The sequence below is a fragment of the Notothenia rossii genome (assembly GCF_949606895.1).
Source record: "Notothenia rossii genome assembly, chromosome: 5".
Classification (NCBI taxonomy): domain Eukaryota; kingdom Metazoa; phylum Chordata; class Actinopteri; order Perciformes; family Nototheniidae; genus Notothenia; species Notothenia rossii.
Genome location: NC_136903.1, coordinates 30,931,221 through 30,956,612, shown reverse-complemented (window position 1 = coordinate 30,956,612; position 25,392 = coordinate 30,931,221). Strand labels below are relative to the sequence as shown.

At 37.8% G+C, this 25,392-nt stretch overlaps 2 protein-coding genes across 3 annotated transcripts in view; both read right to left on the bottom strand.

Annotated features, from left to right (window-relative positions):
• The window catches only part of necab2 (N-terminal EF-hand calcium binding protein 2), a 154,681-nt gene that overhangs the window by 29,618 nt on the left and 99,671 nt on the right, over positions 1 to 25,392 (bottom strand). The window contains exon 9 of the mRNA XM_079680327.1: positions 11,996 to 12,052. Within this exon, the coding sequence (XP_079536453.1) occupies positions 11,996 to 12,052 (57 nt within the window). The remainder of the gene's footprint in view (positions 1 to 11,995; positions 12,053 to 25,392) is intronic.
• On the bottom strand, positions 17,591 to 23,917 carry LOC307038710 (uncharacterized protein). Of its 2 annotated transcripts, XM_079680328.1 has the most exons (6): positions 23,399 to 23,917; positions 22,315 to 22,360; positions 22,042 to 22,133; positions 21,039 to 21,149; positions 20,503 to 20,779; positions 17,591 to 19,662 (listed from the first exon to the last, which is right to left on the bottom strand). In XM_079680328.1, exons 2-6 carry the CDS (start codon positions 22,351 to 22,353, stop codon positions 19,453 to 19,455), a joined length of 729 nt encoding a protein of 242 aa, XP_079536454.1. In that variant the 5' UTR covers positions 22,354 to 22,360; positions 23,399 to 23,917; the 3' UTR covers positions 17,591 to 19,452. The 2 variants fall into 2 exon arrangements, with proteins under 2 accessions (XP_079536454.1, XP_079536455.1); XM_079680329.1 differs by lacking the exon at positions 21,039 to 21,149 and having other exon boundaries at positions 17,593 to 19,662; positions 23,399 to 23,911.

Below are 25,392 nucleotides of genomic sequence, written 5' to 3'. Positions count from 1 at the left end.
TTCACATGGGAAAAAAATGGCAGTCTACTGTACGTGTTGAAAGTCCTGTGTTTGTTAGACATATCCATACACAGTTCTATGAATAGAAACATATCTTTTTATGGGTACGTAACTTTTTAGGAGAAAGTTTTATTCTCAAGAGGCTGTTGAAACAAACTATCATGCCGTCCGGAAAACTTGTGCTGCTCGCAGTAACTTCTCTTGTGTTTACAAAATATGTACTATTCTATATATCCCATGTTACGGTTTGTGAAGGAAGCAGGACCCAAATGCAGATATAAACTGAAAAAACTCCTTTATTTCAAGGCTATATGATATAAACAAAGACAAAACAGAACACTCACCGAAGAACTAGTCCTGACACAAGACGAACCGACAAAGACAGACAGAAAACCCAGAACTTAAATACACAAAAGACTAATCACACAACAAGACACAGGTGAGGAGGGAGGAGGAAACACAGGGGCCACAGATGAACATAATCAGACAATTAGACACACCAGGGAAACTAACGACAGGAGAAAAAAAAACACAGGGAAAAGGACCAGACAATAAACAGGAGGAAAACATGACAGGGAAAACAGCAAAACACCCAAACCTAGACATAGAACGTGACAGAACCTAAACATACAAAACTACCAACGTGACATGAGCCTAGGAGTGTGACATCCCAAATCGTATCTGCTCTCATTGTAGAACAGACAAACACCACAATACTCCGCCTCATTTACATTTACTTTCTGAATGTCTCTGGAACTATAAATCTGTCTCCCTGCACTAAATACCTGGCTTCCTTTCTCCCCCGTCTCTTTTGTCCAAAGTACCTTAGTTATATATCAATATTGATTCGCATTCATTGAGCCCTATACATGTGAGTGAAATAATGCTGCGCTGACTTAAAGAGACAATTAAAGGCACTATCTGATGGCAATACAAAAACAGCTGACACTGTAGTGTGTGTGTGTGTGTGTGTGTGTGTGTGTGTGTGTGTGTGTGGCTTTTTCTTTCCTCTTATGGGTAATTATCTTGTTTTGCTGCTTGCTTTTATTCCCACTGACCTTCTGTTGAATTTACCGAAACCTTTCAAATTCATATTTGTTAGTTGTGCAAAAGGGAGCCTATCATCTTGCTATATTCTTCCAATAGGAATAATACAATGTGTTATTGTTGCAGAGGAAAAAAAATAAACAAGGTACGGCTTCAATTAGAAAGAAAGAAAAAAAATGAATGGGACCTCTCGGTAAAGTTAGGAGGTAGTCAGTTGGAGCTTGCAACACAACAGTCAATATAGTCAACTAAAGAGAGATATATTCAGGACATTCTGATGTACAGTTTCAAAATAAAAGATCTTTGGGGACAGGGATGATAGCTCATATATGAGACTTCAAAGGTATTTTATTTTGAAACTGTACATCAGAATGTCCTGATTTTTTCTGAGTGAAGACATGGGGTGTCCTGCTATCACCCTGGAGTGAGATGGATCTATGATACTGGACAGTCTTTGTTTTATTCTCATCCAAAAACAGGGATGATAGCTCATACAATAGAGATTTCAAAGGTCTTTTATTTTTAAACTCTACATCAGAATGTCCTGATTTTTTCTGAGTGACTAGATGGGATGTCCTGCTATCACCCTGAAGTGAAATGAGTCTTTGATACTGGACAGTTTTTGTTTATTCTCATCTAAACACAGAGGGATGATTTGACTCTACTGTAATGCATAGGATATTCGCGCACCGCAATATCACGTGAGGGCTGGCTTGATTAGGTTTTCCCGAGTGGAGGCTGGCTTGACCGCAGTTAGTTTAGCATACTCAGCCTGACTCAGCCTGGTTGTTCCTGGCCCTAGAACCACGATTTTATGGGGCCATTACATCACCAGAAGTCCCAATTTAAGGGGTCATTTCTCCCCAAAAATATTTTACTCACTATATCAACAGCCCCACCAAAAATATTTTCCACCAGCCGCCACTGGATAGGAGGCAATAAATGCAAAGTTAGAATACACACATACACACACATACAGTGAGCTGGATGTCAGTTTTGAAGCTCAAGTGGACTAAATTGTGTTTCAGCAGTTACAGAGGGAGAAACGAAAGCAGAAATAGCAGAAATAGAAAGAAAGAAAGAGCGATGGTTTGTGGTTGATTAATGTGCGTAGGAGAGGTTATTGAATTTAGCGAGAACATCTCCACTGCCAAGAACACAAACAGCCACCCAGGGATTTGGGCGATTCAGGGAACAACTGCCATCATTTATACATCAAGAGAGGAGGACAGTGAAAAGATCCTCCTAACCAACAGCCCTGTCAGACATGACTGATTTTGATAAGCCTTTTATGACCCCTTCACGTGTTTCAGTTGTATTTACAGTATACTGTAGGCTATTGATGCAGCGAGAATAAGTACTGAATGGACCATTGACAAAGAATCCCCCTGGTAACTCTTAGCAAATCTTCCTCCAGATGTGCTGTATTTAAACAAAGCATGCTTTGCCAACGGCAGAAAAGGAAGTATTCTCTGGTCATAAAGAATAAGATGGTCCTTTTTTCGGATTACTTTTTTAGAGGTTTTTAAACATTACAGAACACAACACAGATGAACTAAAGGTGCGCTCGTTTATCCAATCTGACGCGTTACACTAAAATTAGTTTGTTGTTTGAAGAAATGTGTTTATTATCTCTACATAGCTGGTTAGTTTAATTGCATATTTGCAGATAATTATATTTAAAAAAGTGGTTCGCTGCTGCTCTGAGAGTGAAGCTGCCTTTACATGACCAGCGGTAAAGCGGCTCTGCGCAGACGTTGCTGTTGGGTTTCTATGGAGATAGCGGTGCCGCATAGGTGGAGGCGCTACCCTCGGTGTTGCGCACCGCTTGAAATGGTCGCTTAGCGCTATGATCAAGGTTCAAATTATTTTGACTTTGACCTCGCTTGCAACTGGCCTTTAAAGCGCTGTATGTAGTACAGCAAGCTAGACGGGGACATAACAATAAAAACAAAACCTAATTTGCTGTCTTCACCCATACAATCTATTTGTTCACTGCGCCCAGCTTGTGTTGCTCTTGATATCGGAAAGGCCCGTTCTAACAGCGCTCAGTTTGTACCAAAGTTAGCTCATGACAGTGTTATATTCTTTAAGTTTTCTAGCTTAATGATAACATCTCTATTGTGCATTTTATATTTTTCCTATTTTCAACTTATTCAATCTAAGTCAAGCATGAAGAAAAACAGTATTCTTTCGGGTCTATTTTCAGCAGCGGATTAATAATTAAATTGTATATTTTAGTGAGTATTTCAGGCAGGTCAGTGTTTGTTCGATTGATTCAAAATAAACTCTGGTAATCATGTTCATTGTAAATAATACATTTACCCTGTGCAGCTGTGTGGCTCATTGATATGTTTTTAATAGTTTTTGGATGACACTGGCACAGAGAAATACATAAGGTTTAGGATCAAAAGAAGATGCTCGATGGATGTATCCATTGTTGGTTTAGCTGTGTTAAAAAGAAAGAAAATCTAAAACATTGCCATTCTCATAGTTTAACATGTAGCTCATATACGCTGAACTACTTCATTATAATAAAAAAACAGGCAGATGGTGTATAATCTTTTTTTACACAGTATACACAATCAATTTAATAGAATGTTACTGAAAAAAACATGTTACTGTGTTAATTTTGACAAACTGTGGCTCTGAAAATGTGTGAAATTAGGGCTACAGTGTCTAAAGATATCACATTTAGTTTCACAAAGATATACTGTAGTGGGATTCAAATTGTTGTAGATGGCACCTTTAGTTTAGACTCGTATATTATTTAGCACTTTATCATAAGAAATTCTGTAAGAACTTAGCACTTTCCTTATAAATAAAACTGATGTATTTTTATTGAGGGAGGAAGTTCTGTACCCTGCTGCCCTCCTTTAACTTTTAAATAGGTTTTATCTGCAGGGCTGAGTACTGTACTAAATTCTGTTGAAAATGTGACCGTTTACTGTTCTCTTCAATATTTCAAAGACTCTATGACGGCTGACCTGTCTCTCTGACATTTTACTTTCGCAATAATTCCCTTACTGCTTCAGAAATGCTTCCAAACCTAGCCCTATGCACTTTTCACTTTGTTCTTTGACATTGAAACAATCTGACTTTTGATTTTCTTTAGATATTAAAAGTAATGCCTAGCCACATTACAACTACTGAACTGAGTAATACTGGATACGTAGTACACCTTATGCGCTCATCTTTGTAGGTTCTCCTCTGAATTACTTTATGAGGAGAATTACTCACAATAATAAAAAGGCCTCAACATGATTTGGGATAAAATAAGCTTGTTTGCAGCTGAATTCATCATGTAATGCCTATTGAACCATCAGAAAATAAATAATTCAGCAGAAAATAAATGAGTGGAGCCACCTTCACACAAACATCTTTACCGCACTGATGTGTTCTTGTGCAAAGCAGCTTAAATCAACAGCTCCAGTGAAGTGCATCTGCAGGCTTCAGAGTGTCACATGCAGACTTTTAAGACCTTTCAATGCTACATAGAACTTCAAATTAAGATTAGTGTAAACCCTAAATAGAAACAATTACAATTTTAAATAAGACTATCTGATTAAAAGTCTCTCCAAAAAGTGTACTGTGAAATACAGGACTAAAATATATTTAAGTGACATGGCCCTACCTTGATTAAATAGTGTACTAAATATAAAGTTATGGATGCAGAAGTTTTGTTTGTTTAGAAACTGTGCAAAACCAAAATGTAAAAACAGTTTGTCGTTTTAATGGGGGATACAAGCTAACAACTTTGGTAATAAGCAGATTTTGTCATTTTGAAAAAGCCAAGCTAGTTGTGTACACAGTATGTATATGCTAGTATGCTAACATGAACTTTACTCTGTTATGCAAATTTTCCATAAATACTGAGAATGGGGAAACCGATTAAAAGTTATACAAAAATGTGATTGCACTTTTAAAGTCTTTAAAGGGCATGTTAGGTGGGCTTTTGTTGTTTTTTATACTGTTGGATGGAGCAAGGCTAGGTTTTCAGTTGTCAGTCTTTGCTAAGCTAAGCTAAGCTAACCAACTGCCTGCTATAGTCTATAGTCTTATATTTGTGCAAACAGTCGTTCTGTTAGAGTGGTACTATCTTGAGTGGAGGTATGCAGATTTGGTCATATTTGGAAAAAGCCAAGCTAGTTCTGTACACAGTAAATTAACTATCAGGGCTGCCAACATTTGAGTTCAGCTTGGAGTTAGATTTTTTTTTTGGTGAACCAAAAAAATAAACGTTCATGTGTACAGAGTTACAAATGTATTGACCATGTACAAACTATAGGGTTTCCCATTAATGTACCGGGTGCTACAGTGGAATACGCACATACATATACACGGTGTACCCGCAACTCTTACAATCAAGGGCTATTTTATAAGTGGGAGGTCCTCACCTCCTCTAGGGGGGTCCGGGGGCATGTTCCCCCGGGAAGATTTTTTTTTTTAAACATTGAAGTTAAATGCATCAACCTGGTGCACTTTGAGAGCAAAATGAATTTATGGTAAACAGATTTTCTTTTTCTTTATGGATATTTTACAAATCACTCACCTTTTAAACTGTATTCTTGTTTTACTGTCATATAGTATTTCATAACTGTTTTTCATTTATTCTCATAAATGGTGACCAAACCGTTTGAGACCCACTGAGATAACTAGACTAAAGTTAACTCTCTAAACAGATAGTCCCTTACCTCACTGAGCTATAGTTATCTCTCTCAGTCTGACTGGACAGAGCTCTCCCTTTCCTTGTTTTAGAAACAGCTTCTAATATCCGTTAAGCTAACCAGATGCTAACAACAACAATGCAAATAGTGAGTTTGGTAGAAATATACTGTATAATAGTAAAGTTATTTAAGATGATGCTATATTTATTGAAGATTTTACATTATAAATAGGCCTATTCCCCAAAATTATTCAAAAGCATATTCTTCCAAACTCTGCTGTAGTATGTATGACACACAGGAGACTATTGATGTGTGTAGTGAGTTTGGTAGTAATAAGCGGTATAATAGTGATTGAATATTATTGTATTCTCTTTTTTCGGAGTTGCACTTTCGTTTCTACTCCGGCTGCGGATAGAGACCAATGTAACGTGTCCAGCTTGGAGGACGGCGCGTATTGGCTTTTTTTTTTATTTATCAAAATGTGATTGTAGTTCGTTGTCAGCCTTACCACAGTACTTAGGAGACGTCATTTGTGTCTGAATAACGTTTTGTTCATGAGTTATTGATCCGTGAAATCAGAATCTCCCAATATCGTTCCAACTTTACTGAACTAAGCCATGAAGACCGTCTCATTTCGTAGACCGCTCGGCTTGCTGTTACTTTACTTTATTTTTATATTTATATACATTTATTTTGGACGAAAACTTAGCGTGAGGAAAGGCATGTGTGGCGTGGGTGCGTGAGATATGAGTTAATTGCGTGACTCTCACGCTCAATGCGTGAGTGTTGGCAGCCCTGGAACTATGCTCTGTTATACTAATTTAGCATAAATACTGAGAATGGGGAAACGGTTAAACCGACTGCCTATATAGTGTTTAATTGTGCAAACAGATGTTCCTTGAGAGTGGTAATATCTTTCATCTTACTAATGGCAATGAATAAACAGCTATAATTTGCATACATCATTAGATATGGATAAAGTACCATTATTTAATACTGTGACATGTTTTGGAAAACAATAGCCTACTATTTATTTTCATTTTTTTGTCTCGCTTAGCCACTTGTTAGAGCCATTGTTAGATGTTAGAAAAATAGAAGCTTTAAAATTCAGGAGTACGATTTTGCTGACATGTTTAATGTCATTGAGCAAAACGTGATAATCTTTTACGCTTGTGTTAACCACAGACCCTATTTCAAGCATCAAACCGAAAACCCATTTAAAAAACAATTTACTTGAACCGCAATAACTAAAATGCTAGCTCATTTCTGGGTTTTAGGACTTTACCACCGCTCCACCAACGCTAGAGTGGCTGTGGAAACTTAGTCCTGATTAAAATATTCAGCACTAGACAACTGTGACTGTTTCTTTTTTGAAAGATCAATCCCAGGAGTCAAATGTTAATTTGGACGCTTCAATTTTGCAAGAAGGAAAATAGTTGAATGTTGGCGTAGGTTTGTGCTCCTTGCCTTCTAGGTAATTATATGTTTTATTTATAAAATCATAGCTGTGCCAATATTTTGTATTGAATGATTCAAAATAGAGGAGGGAAAAATGTTGAGATACAAAAAAACACTTCAGGCTCTATTGAAACCATCCTTTCTTAAAAAACAGAACCCTTTTTCTTTTTTCTCATTCCCTTTCCTTATTTCATTATATCTCATCATTCTTTTATCTGCGCTTTCATCCAACTCACGCCTTTACATTAAGTTTTGTATCAACATCAGCTTCTTTCATTGCAACACTCCCTCTTGATTATGTGCCTTCAGAGGATCAACAGAATGACAATATACAGTGTATGTGATGGACTCACCTTCTTCTCATGACACAATTAATTGTAAGCCTGCCGCTCACTACGCACGTGCGTCCACTTCATGCTAATCCAGCTTCACAACTGCAGTTTCAAAGTATATCTGCGTCTCTTATACAGTATATGATCTTATTATGATCCCCTGTGCGGTTATATAACTCACAGAGGTATCTTTGTGCAGCGAGGAGGGATGATTGCTTTGACAGAGGACTGAAATGGAGAAGAGATGGCAGTAATCAAATGTGGATCTCTGGTAGAGAATAAAGGTCCGGGGGAGATGGAGTCTTCAGAGAGATGGTGAAATTATGTTAAGGTGAAGAGGAGCATGACCTTGTTAAGAGTAATCTCTGTCAGGAAGCAGTAAAAGGTTTTGAGGAACAGAAGGCTTCAGGGGTGATGATGCACACAGTTGTCTGATAAGAGGGTGAGATGAAGGGACAACGAGAAGAGGTGAAAGGTGGATGGTAGAAGATTTGAAGGAAAAGCTGAGGCTTTGTGCTTATTAAATCTGAACCTGACATTCAGCATGCTGGCTTCACTCTATACGCTTATGTTCTGGTGGTAGATTTTTATACACAATATTTGTTAACTTGTAACAAAGGTTCCACCCATAAAACATAGAAGTTGTCTTCAAAGCTCCACATGTATGGCTCAAGTTGGCACCATATTGGCAGTGCTGACCCTGCCTAACTCCTAGTTTGTGCTGTAATGGAGGAAGAGGTGGATTGGTGGATCTGAGGCAAACTGACAGTTTCCAGCTAGGGGTCACCCACATGTCTCTCAAGTGGCCATGCCTTTAATAATGCATAAAGTCACACGTGAGGTCAAAGCCTGTGTGTTAGGGCTACAAAAAGCATGGTAATGAATCTATTTCATAAAAGTTCAACTACCCATTTTGAAATGTGGTATTTAGGACTTGATTATCATGATCATGATTACTATGAAAATAGGCTATTAAATTGGGAAACTACAATGGCTTTCATATCTAACAACGTGTAGCACTGACTGTTTAGTACACCCAACAAGCTATGTATGGACTTCTGGGGAAGTAAGATGAAGCTCCTGCTACATTACCATGGGAACTGAAGCAGAGTGTTTTCCCAGTCTGTGTGAATATACAAATATGTTTATCTTGAAGGCAAAACTCCCCTTCGGATTCTGCTTTTGTACAGCAGACAACCAGACAAACAAACGGACCCTGGAAAGATAGGTAATAGCTGAGGGCTACTTCTTCATCTCCCTAAAAGTTGTTTTAGGGTGGTATTTTTATGTGCCCAGAGTAATTATTTTTAACTGGTGCCTTCTCTTTATCTGCCTGTTTCTTTCATTTGACTGTTCTTTGTCTTCTCGCCTTTAAATGGGCCACTTGTTGGGTGTTTTAGAAGTGTTCCTTTTCATGCATTTTAAAGAACAACCTGAGACTTCTCCCTCTCAGTGCATATGAGCAGTCTCTTATAATAACCTCTCTATGTCTGTGCCCATGACAGCAACTCAACAATTTTGTCAGTGCTCTTGCTGCTTGCCGACAGAAAATGGAGAGCCATAAGTGGCCCGACTGCTGTGTGTACAAGTGCAAAAGGTGATTATTGCACCGATCTCATGCAGGCAGAAGAAGAAAACTCCTTGTGGCACAGATGGGCAATATATAATTTTAGGATGGAGTGATCTTGGGGCCAGACTAGGGCTTAAAGAAATGGCAATTTTAGTCCATCTCAACCAATTGGATGGATTTCCATTACATTTTGGAAGTCTGCCGAAATGTTCATGGTGATATCATCATGGTGATGTTTTTGTTTTGTGATATATCTTGGCAACTTTTTTGATTGATTTCCCTGACAATTAGTAAAGACATATGTTCCCCTCAGAATGAATTGCAATGACCTTACAGTATATATATACTATATATATATATACACAGTATCTAACATTATAATCTGTCCAATTTCTTTGTTTTTTTTAGTACTTTTGGTTTAGCAAGACAACAGTCCTGATACAGCTTCACAGAGAATGGCTGTAGACTTATCATTTTGATACTTTTGTATGATAAGTATTCTTTTAATAATAATTGAGGCATGATTTTAAAGTTTTGTTCGTTTTTTTAAATGTATTGTTAAAGTGGACCTATTGTGCTATATTGGAAAAATATATTGTGAGCCATACCTATGAAAAAACATGTCTGAAGTTTTTTGCTTAAAATACCAAACAGATCACCCATTGTAGCCATGCCTCATACTGCTCATACCCCTCTATTGCAGCCCTGTTCCACACAGGCTGATTCTGCTTTAAATTGAACGTCTGCTGCTAGCCACACCCCTTTGTAGCGTCATGCAGCTTTCCCCTGCTAGAGAGAGATTTCAACCAGGAGATCTTAGCTAAACGCTGCGGTTATTAAATGCCATGTTCTGCTCCTAACCACTTAAAGCTTTATTTCTGAAACAGTATAGAGCTCAAACCTTTCTCTCTCGCAGGGTTTACCACAAGGACATTATGTTACACATATTCTCTCCAGTAGCCTACAGTGTTAGCTCCATGGTTAGCTCTGTGTGTTAGCATGCTTGCTAATGTAAACACACAGCATATTACTCCCAAAACAAGCCGCGCATCGTTTCTGATACAGCACATAGCTTGACCTGTTCTTTCTTAAGTGTTTACCGCTAGAACAGTGCCATTATATGTATAATATAACAACTTTACTCTAAGCCTCCAGCAGACATCCTGCTGAATACACAGACACACAGCTGCGACTGTATACAGAGACGATAGGTTGGGACGTGTCACGTGTGCCGGAGAATATAGGTTGGGACGTGTCACGTTTGCCGGAGACGATAGGTTGGGATCATGGTTGGGACGTGTCACGTCGGCCGGATGTCGCCAATGACGTAATAGGAGCGAAAATTATGGATCTGCTGGTTAGCACCCCCATTTTTATTTTATTTTTTTAGATGTGGGTACGGAGGAAAAGAGAGACTGGGTTTTGTTTTCTGACACTTTGTGAGTTCCCTGACACACCGGGGACACATATTTATGTATAAAAGACATCAAAAAGTGCATTTTGCATAACTGGTTTAAGCAACATCTGTTTTAAAAACAGTAATATAACCAAATTATAGTTTTTGACTTTACTTTTTCATATTTTGATTACTGATGATTACAAATATATATTTTCCAAGTGTCTTTATCAGTTTCACATTAAAAGTGATGTTGGCGGGGGACCCTGACGGCTAAGGTGCACACCAGGGACGAAAAGACTCCCATTTTTGTTTTCCAAACTAAGAGAACTGCATACTTGAAGGAATTGCTCTTTTGGCATTACTCAATAAGTTCGCAAATCTGTAAAACTTGACTTCCTGTTGTCCAAGTGGTGACATGCAGATGGAAAGTTTCTTGATCCATTTGTGGTTAAGCGTGTGATTGGAAATGAGGCTTGTGAACAGATCTACTGTGATGGAGATCTACAATCTTGCATAAACAGATCTGATGGATAGGATGAAATTCATTTTTTCATATGTCTTAGCGAAGACACAGCGTTTTATTGGGGAGGCATGGGTTTTGTTAGCCAGGCTGGTGTTGTATTGATTGCTTGTTTAAAAACACAAATGGTCCAAATGTACTGTAACGTTACACTGTTGCCAGTGATCAGTCTGAAAGAATGATTATCTCGTTTAAAACAAACTCCAAAAAATGTGAGAGACAACTTGAGACAAGACGACAAAATTCAGGCACTTTTAACGTCTCCGGCATCTCTTTGCATTACAGCGGGTGTTGTATAAAGTGCATGTGAATACAATAAATCTGTATTATATACAGTAGTTTGCTTATGGCTTTTTGCAGGCGCTCAGACCTGTAAGAATGGCTATATTTATTGCACTCACACTTATCTCTACTCACTGGAGGTACAGAAGTGCTGTAGCAGTCTTGGGTGAAAGTATATCAGGAAATGGTATCAAACTGTTGAGCTTTTTTAAGTGAACACTTTCTGATTTACTGTATGATTCAGATCAGATACAGCCTAAGGAGGAGAAAAAGGATAGTGCTCATTTGATCAGTATCACAGACACTATCACACACCCTAAATATGCAGTATGTTTCTAGAAAAGCTGACATGTTACTTTCCCTGTGGGTGTTAGGTATTGTAAGATAGCGTGTGATTCTATTAATTCTTTTGGAGAATACCCAGTGTCTATAAATTATTCAGCTCCAGACAACCAAACAAAACAAGCAGCTTTCCAGGGAAATAATACAAAAGATCACCGCCCATGGGACAGGCACTAAGACCGGGATTATTTTTGTTCGGATAAGGTCGTGCAGAAGTGCTGTCCCATGTTAATTATGTCTAAGCCTTGTAATACTCTGCCTGAGGTAGTACTGTAGTGATACTTGGCCTTTGTGAAGCAGCAGAAAGTGATGCTGCACCCAGGGCTGTCTGTTGCAGTGTAATAATGTGCAATGGTGATTCATTTAGTGTCTACTTACTGCGCTGGTAGTGCCATCTGTGTCTGTTAGCCTCTGGTGCAGATCAAACCAGACTGTCTGCAAGGAGAAGCACAACAACAAACAACAGCAGCAACATGTCAATCGACAAGACCAACAACAACAACAACAACAACAACAACAACAACTACTACTAAAGCCACATCTTAAAGCAGACATTCACACTAGAAGTATTACTTCTCACACTGGAAGTGAACATGCATTACGCAGGACAGGATTCATTTTAAAGAACAATAAAGTTCCACAGGGAATAAGGGTGGTGGGTTCAGGCAGGATGTGGACGCATACCAAAAAGAGAAGCCCAAAATTAAACGCAATGATTTATATCAGCATAAAATATCTAAACATAGAACAGTGAATACCCACATGTAACCACAAATTATAATGTAGGAGCTACAGTAATCAAAAATTAGCAAAATGAGGGGATAAAGTACCATTATCAAGAACTATACAGATTTTGCTAAATACCTTAGCAATGGTTGCTTTGCCTGTCAAACTTTCCATTCTAGTTTATATGCAGTTTAAAATGATAAAATAAAAGATTTACAACACTGCATTTTGCAAGTAGTTGATAGTCGACAACCTTTGGCTTTCGCTTGCAGATATTACAACCCAGTCTCACGGCATTTCGTGTTATAGTCACAAAATTAATTTAATCTATTGATTCGTGTTCACCAACACGATTTTCGTATTTTTTTCGTGTCAACCAGAACGATTTTAAAAGCAATGTATTTCTATTGGTAGTATGTTTCGTGCCTACACCACAGGTCTGTCCAGTCGGGTCTTGGAAGACCGGAAGCTGTGTGGTTCATAAAAATATTTTCTTACTCAATATTTTACCTAAGCCTAACCCTTTTATTTTAAATAGTACAATGTCAGAGTTTTTTTGCCATCACCGAGGAAAATAAATGGGGCTCAGAGCCTCAGAATACTGAAATCTGTATTTTTTAAAATATTTTTTTCCTTCTAATTTGTTATTATTTGGTGCAGGCACGATACTACCAATATAAATACATTGCATCTAAAATCGTTCTGTGTCAGAATACTGAAATCTCTATTTTTTCAAATGTCTTTTTCCTTCTAATTTGTTATTATTGCTTTTAAAAGTGTTGTGTGGCACGAAAAAAATGGGGAAATCGTGTTGGTGAACACAAATCAATAGATTAATTTTGTGATTATAACACGAAATGCCTGTGTTGGATATCAACACTAGATAGCTAGTAAAAGCTAAGGTTAAGGCTAAAACTCATTGAAATTGTTGACTCTTTATATGACTGAACATTTTATAGGACTTTAAACAGATTTACCTCTCTAAATTATGGAAGTAGCCAACATTCAACAACCTTAGATATTGTCTGCTGTTGCTGGCAGATATTATCAAAACCAGTTAGCTCCAGTAATGAATGGCTTAGGTATTCAATCTTCGACCCAGTTCATTGTTTTCTCTCTTTACTGTCTCTTTTCCCATGACATAGTTCTACTGCCTTGGGTATTGCTGCTATCTCTCTTAAGGAGGGGCAGCTTGGGCAAATTGTTGTTGCCAGTCTATGACAGAGCACAAGCCGCCATGAGGTAGTTTACTGTTCAGGGACGTAGGTTCCCTGGCACACATTATTTTCTGTGGACGAGAGCTCTAGTTAGATTCAGGGTCCATAATTGTTTTGTCTCACTGATAAAGAATGTAGATTATTATACTCTGAACTAGTTAAAACATCGAGCTGCAGAAGAGTTCTTCAGAATTGGTTTGGCAACCATCAGTGTTTGCCATCAAAGCTCTCCTCGTGTCTCTCTGAGTCCTGACTGACTTTTCGAAATAAAACACTGTTATTTACTCAACAGTAACACACAATTATCCTTGTTTTTATTTATTTGTTTAATTTTATAATCTCTGACTTTTTTGCCGTCCGTCAAGAACTGAATTTCAAAATTAGTTATGACCGTCTTTTCTATGTTGCTGTGGGGTTTTTCCATCGGCTTGGGGTTTAAAATATAAAACAGTAATAACTAATAAGCCAATAAGTAATAAGCCTTATCAGCCATAACTATACAGACTTGCGTTGCCAGGCAACAGCTTGGGGTGAAAACAGTATTTCCGGTCTCAAAGTTTTCATAGTAAAACATAGTATTCCCCTCACTGTCAAATGATTTTACAGTGATATCTGCTGTACTCATCAACTAAAAACATCAGTTTATCCTTGTTAATTACACAACATTGATTGGTTTAAATTGTGTACAAGGATTTTGTGTTTTCCCCCTTCGATTCGGAGAAACAAATAGTTTTTCGGAGTTTAGGATGGCCGAAGACACTGCTCCTCAGCTATCGTTTGGGACTTGACAAACCCCCTGATTAGTCTTCAAGCTCTGTGATTGGATGTTGGAGTGGCAGTGTGCCAAGGTTACGAGTGTAGAAAAGAATAACAAATATAACTCTGACTCGCAGACAGGAAAAAAAGAAAAAAAGATTTTAAAAAATACATATTTCAGTATTCTGAGCCCCATTTATTTTCCTCACGGATGGCAAAAAAAAGTCAGACATTATAGAAAGAAAATGTTATTATGAACCACACAGCTTCCGGTCTTCCAAGACCCGACCGGACAAAAAGACGTGGTGCAAGCACGAAACATAATACCAATATAAATGCATTGCTTTTAAAATCATTCTGTGTGACACGAAAAAAAGGGGAAAATCGTGTTGGTGAACACGAATCAATAGATTACATTTTGTTACTATAACACGAAATTTCGTGAGACTGGGTTGCTCTAACACTTGAGTGAAGAGGGCACAATTATGTTCAAATACCCTCTTAAGATAAAACCTTGGGAAAGACAGGTGGGCTCATGGCACAGTGTGATTATGTATCTTTGTGCGAGATTGAGACTTTGATTTTTAGTTTTCTCCTCTCTTATTGTCTGCGAGTCAGAGTTATATAAACCTTTTTCAATAAATCACACACATGGCGCATTCACACTACAGTACAGCGCGGAGCTCGCTTTAAGCGTGCCGAGCCGTGCGGGGCCTGTTTTTGGTTGCGCTTCCACTTGGCCTAGTTCCGGCCCGGGGCTACTTTTTCACCTTTTTTCTGGCCCGACTAAATCGTGGTTCTATCGAGGCCAACAAACAGGGCGGAGTCGGGCTGAGTTTGCTAAACTAAAGAGAGAATCGCTGTCAAGGGGGCTACAACTACAACAAGATGAACATATTTTACCGTGATTTAATTGTGATGTCAAAATGATGCCGAAATAACAACATACTGATACCGGTTAGTAAAAACCATGAATTAATGCTTTGACAAGTCTGCAGACAGACGGCAGGCGAAAAACCTTTTAAAATGCGTGTTTTCTAAATGGAGCTTGGCTAAGCTAACGTTATATATGCTCCGACCGTCCACACTCACAACAACGGTCTATACAGACATAAATAAACCAGCGACTGTACTCGCCATGACACAGGCAGTCTGTGGTTTGTACTTGTTTAACTTTTATCTAGTTTCTGAACAGATATGAAGAGCTGTGAGCTCTGAGTGCTAAGAGCTAACGGCTGTGTTGTTTTTCTGGGGCGCTCATTGAAGATGACGTCACGGCTCCGCCTACACTGCGTTACTATAGATACTACCCCAGTTCCTAAACTGTAATGTGAGCGCAGCATTAAAGTGAGCCGGGCCTAATAAGGCCTAACCAAACCGAGCGAGGCCGAGCAAGGCCTGCAGTGTAAAGGTGCCATAAGTGCGCAGGATTGTGTCACCAAGGTGACGTTTTGGTCGTGGCCATCTTGGCCTCAAATAAAGAAAGTTAAAGACATTTCTAAAATATCTGGCTCTTTAGCTGCTCAATGCTCCAACTTGTTCATCAGTTAATTTAAAATCATATCTGTTTCTTGCAGTTACAGGGTACAGTTTGTTTTAGAGCCGTATACCAACAATAGCTGCCTGGTAATGAAGCTGAATAGAGGGACTCACAATATATATGATATGTTTTGATTATAATTATTGTTGCATTAAAGTGTTAATCAAAGCTAGTAAAGGTGAAGCTAGATTGAATTACTTTGCCTATTGCTGGGTAGCTTGTGTATTTACTCCAGGTTTAAATAAAGTCTTACATAAGTGTTGTTTAAATTTCAAATCCTTAATCCAAATCTGCAAAGTAACTAAACGTATTAAATAATTTTAGTGGAGTAGAAGTACAAAGTAGCAAAACATTTAAAACTCAAGGACCTCAGAATTGTACTTACAGTAAGTATAGTACTAGTAAATCTACCCACTTACTTACCCACCACTGACTAGAAGTACTCCTTGATATCCTATTCCTTTTTTTCTTGGTCTCTTTTAGGAACAGACTAAAGAGCTTCTTTCATATCTTATTTTTCACGGTTCTTCACCGAATACAAAAATCTAGGAATTATTTTTGGCCTGATCCAGTTCAGAGTCCTTAAAGATTAGGTATATGTCAAATTCAATAATTGTATTTATTGAAATGTTAATTAAACATATGTCTGACACACTGAGATAACACATATCTTCTAAAACATCAGTAGTTTAAAATACTTTGTGATTGACACTATAAACCTGATACATTTTATTTATTGATATGAAAAAGATGAAAGTTGACTGCAAAAATGCCTCTCCTGAAATTGCCATTGTGTGAACTGCTATGGATAAGATGTTCCATTTTATGAAAGTCTTTGGGACAAAGCATTCCATTTTATGTTGAACTGTGTTAAAGAGTGATGCTCCTGATAAACAACCTTTGTCCGAGTCCAGACACACAAACCAAAACTGTTTATTTTGGTCATATTTATTTTGAGATTAAAATATTTCGTAAATCACTCTTTGCGAATAATATAGGAGAATATAAAAAAACGTATATAACAGGGGAGTGCAGGTACAGTTTTATAGACAGGAAAATATTCTTTGGCTGAAAAGAGAGAAATCCATCTGTCTGTCAGTATTCAGCCTCAGTACCACCTGTACCAGATGTGCAGCTACAATCAAAGGCTATCTGAGAAAAAAAGATTCTGCCTGCCAGATATGGAATCAAATTAGGGTCAATAATATTCACAAATTATTTCACAGTCTGCAGTTGTATATCACCTGTTGTGCGCATGTGAAAAGATTTTGTGCATGTGTAAAAAAGTTTGTGCACACAGATATAATTTGCTCGTGTAAAAACATTTTGCAGCTGTAGAAATATTTTGTGCGTGTGTGAAAAGTTTTTGCAGATATAATTTGCACGTGTAAAAAAGTTTTGCAGGTGTAGAAATATTTTGTGCAAGGATATTTACAACAGTGAGGTTTCACAAAGTCTGAGATACGGACACACAAATTTCCTATCTGTGTGTGCGAACCTGAAGTTACAAGCTACAAGCTGCTATTTACGAGTACGAATTTTGACCCTGTTTTTACGCCTGAGTATGCTAGCCAATCAGCACGTTGCCCACTGACTAGCCAATCGGGACGTAGCCCACTGACCATCCAATCATAGGACACAAGGTTCTAACGCGTTCGTTTTGCTGACCTGAGCCACTTGGAGCGTGCTTGCGGGAGTCAACATGGAGGAGCCCAAGGCGAACTCTTGTGGGACACAGGTGGGTTAATTACATGCTACCACGGAACATGCCACTACAGTTTTAATTAACTAACGTTACATCGTAATTAACTAAATATATCAAGACAGCTGTGCGTGCATCCCGGAGTTACTTAAATTGTATATTTAACGCTAGCTAGTTGATGTGGTCTTTGCTAATACTACTTTGTGCCACCCTCCTTTTTTGGGCTCAGTACTATCCCAACAAAGTATTTCCATTTACCTATATATAAAACAACATGGTAAAGCAGTAAAATACAGCTCATCTTTAAAAACGCAAATGTCATTTATTTGATGTATTTCCACAACCTCTTGTTGTCTTTGAATGCAGCCTCTCCATCCCAACTCGAACAGCTGACAAAATTCTGGGTAGGGTGGGAAATCCCTACAGACACCTTGAAGGTCCGAGTTGTGAAGGGGGCGTACCTGAAGTCTTCCACATGTTTTAGCACATTGCATGTACCTGGGCACTTCCAAAACTATGAGGACTTTTCCAAGCATGTGGAGAGCTGCATTGCAACCTATGTTACAGGCTTTGGTCTAGTTTAGATACTGCTCATCAGTATGATTCTGTTGCAAAAAAACATTGTTTCAGTGTTATGGAGCTTCTGCTTTTGTTCATTGGTGTAAAAAGGGATTTTGTCTTTGGTATTCTTTCACCTGAAAAGAGATCTCCATTTTAAGAATATCGACTCACAGAAACGAAACCTTTTGAGATTATTACTACTTCATTTGCTCCAGTGGTCAGCTCAAAATTGAACTTGAACATGACATTTTGTGACAGATACTATAACCTTTGCCTGGTACTCTTTTTGTACTGCATTTTGTTGGAAGGGCTGTTTGGATTGTGCCATATGTAGTTCTGGCACCTGGTTCAGGTAGTTGTAACCAATGGCATCATTCATTCTGTTAATAGTCAATATTTAGAAAATGGTCTATTACAGTACTTGTTATTGCTGATGTATTTACTTGAATCCTACAGCTCTTGTATCCAAAGATTCTAAGAAATAAACCATTGACCAGTGACTTTGGATGTTTGCTTCATTTCAATTTACCCACATTTTACATTTTTCACAACAATCAAAATTTGAATTATTATATTATATACCTTAAAATGTTCTGCGGCTAAAAAAGTAATTTCCATTCATAAACCACAGAACTGATCATTTGATGTGTAAACATTTCCCCGGGGACTATTTTGAATGCAGGTTGAAGTCTCTGAAAATGATTTTTTCAAGTCGTAGCGGAATGAACAGAAGTCAATGTCAGGATGAAAGGTAGGGACATTATTGTGAGTTCTAAAATAGAACATTATACTACTACTGTAGTATCTTTCATGTAACAAGGAACTGCATTAGCTAGTGGAAAGCCATGTTATTCTAAGAGTAACATTTCAGGTTACTACAAATAAAGTAGGCCTCTAAAATTGAAATACATCTATTTTCCCTTTTCAAAATGAGAATATAACAGTCATGCCCTATATATATATATTCCATCATCCTCTACCCAATCACCCCCACAAAAGTACCACGTATCTCCAGATGTGTTGGTGTTGAATGTTTGTGATCAACTGAAGGATGAAGTGTTACTTAAATTCTTCTTCAGCTAAATAAACTCTTTAAAAAGCCTCTTGGATCAGCTTGAAAAGTAGTCGTCACAAAGCTGAAAACAGGCTGTTTTTCTGACTTTGTAGAGATACGTGGTTTTCACAGGACAGAGACAAAGATACAAACACATGATGATCTTATAGAATATGATGCATTGATGGAGATTAAACTAGCCAACAGGATATAAAGGATTTATATGCAACTAATTACTGAATACTTCTTCCACTGCTGAAAGTTAGTATGCATTGTGCCTTATGCTTCCTGACTTGATTCAAGGACACCCTCTATGTAGTGAACTACAGCACTATAGATGTCTGCCCCAAAACACAATGAAGGAGCAGTAGGATTAAAAAGTTGATTCAGTCCTTCCAGTTCTTCGATGCCCAGGGGAGATGCCAGTTCAGGAACTTGTACTCCAATTTGATCCATGTCTGCAATTTCCACATCTGGAAAATGGATCCCCTGAAATAAAAAAGTAATCGGGTTTGTTAAAATAATTACATGGGATGACACCCTAAAACAGTGGTCAGGAACCTTTTCTAGAAATCATTTGGCTCCCAACAAATAAAAATTCTAAATGACTAATACAGTCCATTATTTATTATTAAATGATTTCCACCCCACTGATTAAATTGTTGTTTTGTCTTGACATGAACACTAAACTAGATTTCAATCACTTGACATGCATTACTGAACTGTAATTTATTAAGCCATTTATTTAGTTTAAATGTTATCCTTGTACAGACTAAATAGACTAGTGCACTGCATATTCATTGCAGTTTTCAGGTGTTAATTTACCAGTGAAAGAAGTCAGCATCTTTTTTTCCTGCAATATTCTTTTTGAGGCCTACAAATTCAAAGAAAAATAAAATGAAAACAACTACAACAGTAGTTGTTTTCATTAGTTTTACATTTTTCGGATTGTGGCCTATGTCTTTGTATATCAACAAAACTATTCTATGCAACTGAAACTCAATGTTACATTGTGTTGCATAGCCCATTGTTGGCTTTGACACAAATTGTAATTCTGCTGTAGCCTGATTATGCATATGGTTATTGCTGTGTACTATTGGAAGATGCCTGGTAAAGTGAAACACAGTGGTCCTGGTAGGCTAAATTCCAGTTCCCGTGTGTTGCATTTTCATTATAATATTAAGAACAGTGTAAGGATTTTGTCAAATAAACATCTAACCAAATACTAACATTGTTATGACTTCTAAAAGAAAGCAAGGTGTGCTAACATTGGCTTCCTCCACAATGGTGAATAAAACACAGAACTACAAAACAGTTTTTCCCCTTTACCTCGAAGTTGTCAGGAGGGCTGACAGGGCTCTGACTCTTCCCGATTTCCCACAGCTGGTTAGGAGTGAGGTTACGTTCTGTTCGGAGTGAATGGTTATTCCAGCCATCTGTGAATGTGTCAAGATCTTCCTGAATTCGGGGCAGAAAGACATACTGAGCACAGAAAAGGTGTGTGCAATTTGCTGGGTCGAGCAGGCCATCCTCCTCTAGGCTGTGGAGCAGATCGTAATAAATACTTGACACGACATTCCACACGTCACGCCACAGGCGCTCTATCCTGAAAGACAGTTGACAAAAATAAATGAATAAATGCAGTCCGTAAACAATTATCACACCTTTACGTTGCAAAAAATGCAAATAGTAACTCAATGGATTTTTCCCCATCCCTAATAACACTAATATGTACATTAATCTCAGCAACAACTTTTAGCACCATAATTAATGGCAGCACGTCACTATTAAGCGATACACTAGCAAAAGATATTTTGACCAAAGAAAGCTTTATGACAGAAGCTACAACCATACACTGATATTACCTTTGATTATGAACCCTTTTCCCTGAGATGATGCTTCCCCTGCCGCACCCACGAACGTCAAACATATGTCTGGCAATGTCCACATTTTCCACACCTTGGTCTCCTCTGACCCTTGAAATGTACAACCATACAGATACCATGTTAAGTAATTTGACAATGTGAAATTTGAATCTCTGTACTCTTAGAGCTGGCTGTATCTCCAGTTTTCTAAGTACAGCTATAGCCATTTAACAAGCTTCACTATTGGCTCCTGGCTAATCCCCCAGGGAACCAGCAGTTTTAAAGATTTTGTTACCACAGAAACAAGAGGTTTTAGTATGAGACTGAAACATTCTTTATGGGCACATCACTGGAAAGACCTACACATAATATTGGGAATATGTCATGAGGTAATGTAAAGTAATATAAACAAGGAATGAATAATCCAATCTCATTCTAAGGCCATCCCCATAAGTGTCATCACTGGTAAAGTGTTGTTTCAGAAATGACATATAGGGGGTGCTAGGGCTTCCTGGGCCTTTGCTTAATAGGCACTATATCCCCAACTATCAATTTACAACTTTTCTTGTAAAACTTAGTGAAAAATCTGTTGATCATGTAGGCCTATAGACCTTTTTGAAAAGCAGCCATTTTGACATAAAATAGTAGGGTAAACACAGGTGTTACCAGTGATACTAATTAATGTTCTGTTCCATTCAGATCAAACAGTCAGGGTGCTGCTATTGTGCATGTTGGCTCACTGGAAAGGCTCTACTGCACTAAATAGAATGGAACCTTAATCAACTTAATTAATTTAACCTGTATTTACCTGCTAGTTCATGTCAATACGGCTGCCGTGACAAAAGTCTACCTTATTTTTATAAAATGGCCTAGACTGATACAAATCAGTGTTATTTTAACTGTATCAAGTGCACCTGACATTTTTCTTCATATTCAGTATTTCCAATAATCCAATGTTTACATGTAAAAAAAAACACACACAAAACAAGAAATAGCCTGTTACCTGGATGGAAATCCGTGTTTGTCCACAGCCTCAAGGAGGAACTGCAGAGCTGTTGAAGCCTTGTTGTTATTGGCTACTTGTAGGTACATGATCTATGAGAGCATTTATAGAAAGGAAAAAGTAAGCACCACAGAAACACAGTACTCAAATAACCTATTAATGAATTAAATACTGACCCCATACTGTATGTGCGTGATAATTAACTTTAAAAAATGGCATTTAATATCAATTCACTTTTGGTCAATTGTAAAATAAACTCCAGGAAGCACTAACCTTTCTTGAAAATCCATCAATTCCACCAAATATTACCATACCATATCTGCAAATTAAAAAGGTATTAATTGCTTGATGTATCCACACCACATCTTGTCCCACCAAGTCCTTTGATGATTGAAATAATCTTCGTGTCCATCGCCAGACCCCTTTTTGTGGTGTTGTGCTGAATAACATGATGTGATCGGCGCCTACATAAGATGACCCGCACAATGTATAGTGAAATGTTTATCTTTGGCTACAATACTGCTTGTGTTTACATTATATAAAACATAGCTGAGGAAGAGCATTTATTGTTATAAATATGTTATTTGTGTCCTAAATATTGCTTATTGGTCTTTTAAATGAATGAAGTAAAGCTAATTTTGGCCTGAACTCGAGCAGTGAGGCATGTGTTTCAGGTTAAAGCTTTTGAAGTTCTGCCCTTTTCATGCAAAAAAGTATAATGCATGGACTGTAGAGTATATGAAAAAAATATAGAATTATATTTAAACAAATAAAATAATTAATACATAAATCAATCATATACTGTAGAGTATATGATTGATTGATTTTTAAGAAAACATGAATCGCTCATCGTCTATTGCAGCGGGTTGTAAGGAGCATTTGTGTTGAGTAGGCCATACAGTTATTTATTATTGATTATGAAGATCGTATGGTTAGCCCACTTTACCGTTCCTTTTCTGTTCACTTGCTTTATTTTCCAGCTGACGTGAACACAAGTCGGATTGGAAACTGAACCTTTTCGACCTTTGGCTAACTAACGTTACGTTACCTTCCTCTCCATATTAAATGCCCGGGGCATTATGTCAGGAAGCACCCGACAAAAGTGTTGCATTAATTTCTTTAACATTAACGTTACTCATTCAAACGGCACAACAACAACAAACGTTAATTTAGCCAACAGACTGTAGCTAGCTAAGACAATAGCAAAGACCACATCAACTAGCTAGCGTTAAATATAAAATATAAGTAACTCAGGGATGCACGCACAGCTGTCTTGATATATTTAGTTAATTACGATGTGACGTTAGTTAATTAAAACTGTAGTGGCATGTTCCGTGGTAGCATGTAATTAACCCACCTGTGTCCCACAAGAGTTCGCCTCGGGCTCCTCCATGTTGACTCCCGCAAGCACGCTCCAAGTGGCTCAGGTCAGCAAAACGAACGCGTTAGAACCTTGTGTCCTATGATTGGATGGTCAGTGGGCTACGTCCCGATTGGCTAGTCAGTGGGCAACGTGCTGATTGGCTAGCATACTCAGGCGTAAAAACAGGGTCAAAATTCGTACTCGTAAATAGCAGCTTGTAGCTTGTAACTTCAGGTTCGCACACACAGATAGGAAATGTGTGTGTCCGTATCTCAGACTTTGTGAAACCTCACTGTTGTAAATATCCTTGCACAAAATATTTCTACACCTGCAAAACTTTTTTACACGTGCAAATTATATCTGCAAAAACTTTTCACACACGCACAAAATATTTCTACAGCTGCAAAATGTTTTTACACGAGCAAATTATATCTGTGTGCACAAAACTTTTTTACACATGCACAAAATCTTTTCACATGCGCACAACAGGTGATATACAACTGCAGACTGTGAAATAATTTGTGAATATTATTGACCCTAATTTGATTCCATAGCCAGAGGGCAATAAATAGTGATACATTGTAACCCAAAGAACAAACAAACTCCCAGTCGAGCGTGGAACATCTGAGAGTGTGACGGAGCAGTGCATTTTTATCACTTTAAATATGGTTTGCAGGTAACAGGATTTCCAGTGTGCTATCACAAAGCAGTGATGCCAACATGGGTCACTATTTTCATCTCACCAGGCAACACAGTGTGAAGCTGGCATATTATTCATCCAGTAAACAATTCATGATTCACTCAGTGTGATATTATCCTCTCCACTTCCATACGAAGTCTTAACACTGAGATCTTTTCAGGTAATACCAGGCCAAACAGAGCAACAGACAAAGCCACAGTCAATACGCCTCCTCAGAGCTATATTCTCCTTTGATATGAATACTGCAGTATAGCCTTCTGAAAGTGTTATCCAGCAGAAAATGTCTATTCACTTGCTTTTCTTTAGTGATGGTTATTCTGAAAAGACACTTTCCAACTCTTCAAAAATGTTCTGAACTATTTTCTTTTCAATGTGCAGAGTTTTTCTGCAAAACCAATGTAACCACTGAAGAACATCCTCAGCAGCCTTGCAGGACCTCAACATGAAAGGATGATGTTTTATTATAAGCCGTGTTGGGACAAGTTTAGTCAAAGTCTCCAAAGATAAGAAATCTGCATGTATGACCAAAGGGCACATTTAGGTAATTCTCTAAATCATTCGTCTTGATGGATATTCATAACATAATAAGGGTAGATAGAGCTTGACATGAAAAAAAACTGAGAAAAAAGTTCGGGTCGTTTACTGCAAAGTTATCTTTAAAATAATTTTACTTTACATTCATGACGTGTGTATTTCCTGCAATTTTATTAAAAAAAAGAAAAACAACAACAAACTTATGTAATGAACCCCTGCTACAAAAAATTTACATGTACATATTCAAGTTCTTCTTATACGCAAAGTAGTTACCCACATAGTTTGTATGTAACTCGGACATGCATATTTGTCTCAATAAAGGTACCCAGTATCTTAATATTTACACTGAAATAAGTGGGCTGTAGTTTAGAGTTGTATTTAACCTTTCCTTTAGTTGCTCATTACTTTCACTGATTGTTATTCATTGATACAGGCCTACATTTGTTCACTGGTTAGGCTGCTGGTTCAATTTGATTTGGCTTGTTAATGCAGACGGAAAAAGAATCAGGAAATTAAAGCAGAGTCATTGTCATCTCTACTTTTCCCTCAAGTTTCAAGTAATTACTACTTAATTTATAAGCATAAAAGAAATAAAACACAAATGAATAATTCCTAAGAAGAACCTGTCTTCATTTAATTTAAATTAGGTAAAAATGTGACTGTTTAGTCAACTGTGAAAATAATTGCGAGTAGAGTAATGGGCTCGCATGAGGCCTTCAGGGTCACATGTGATTATTGGACTATTCTTCGGTGG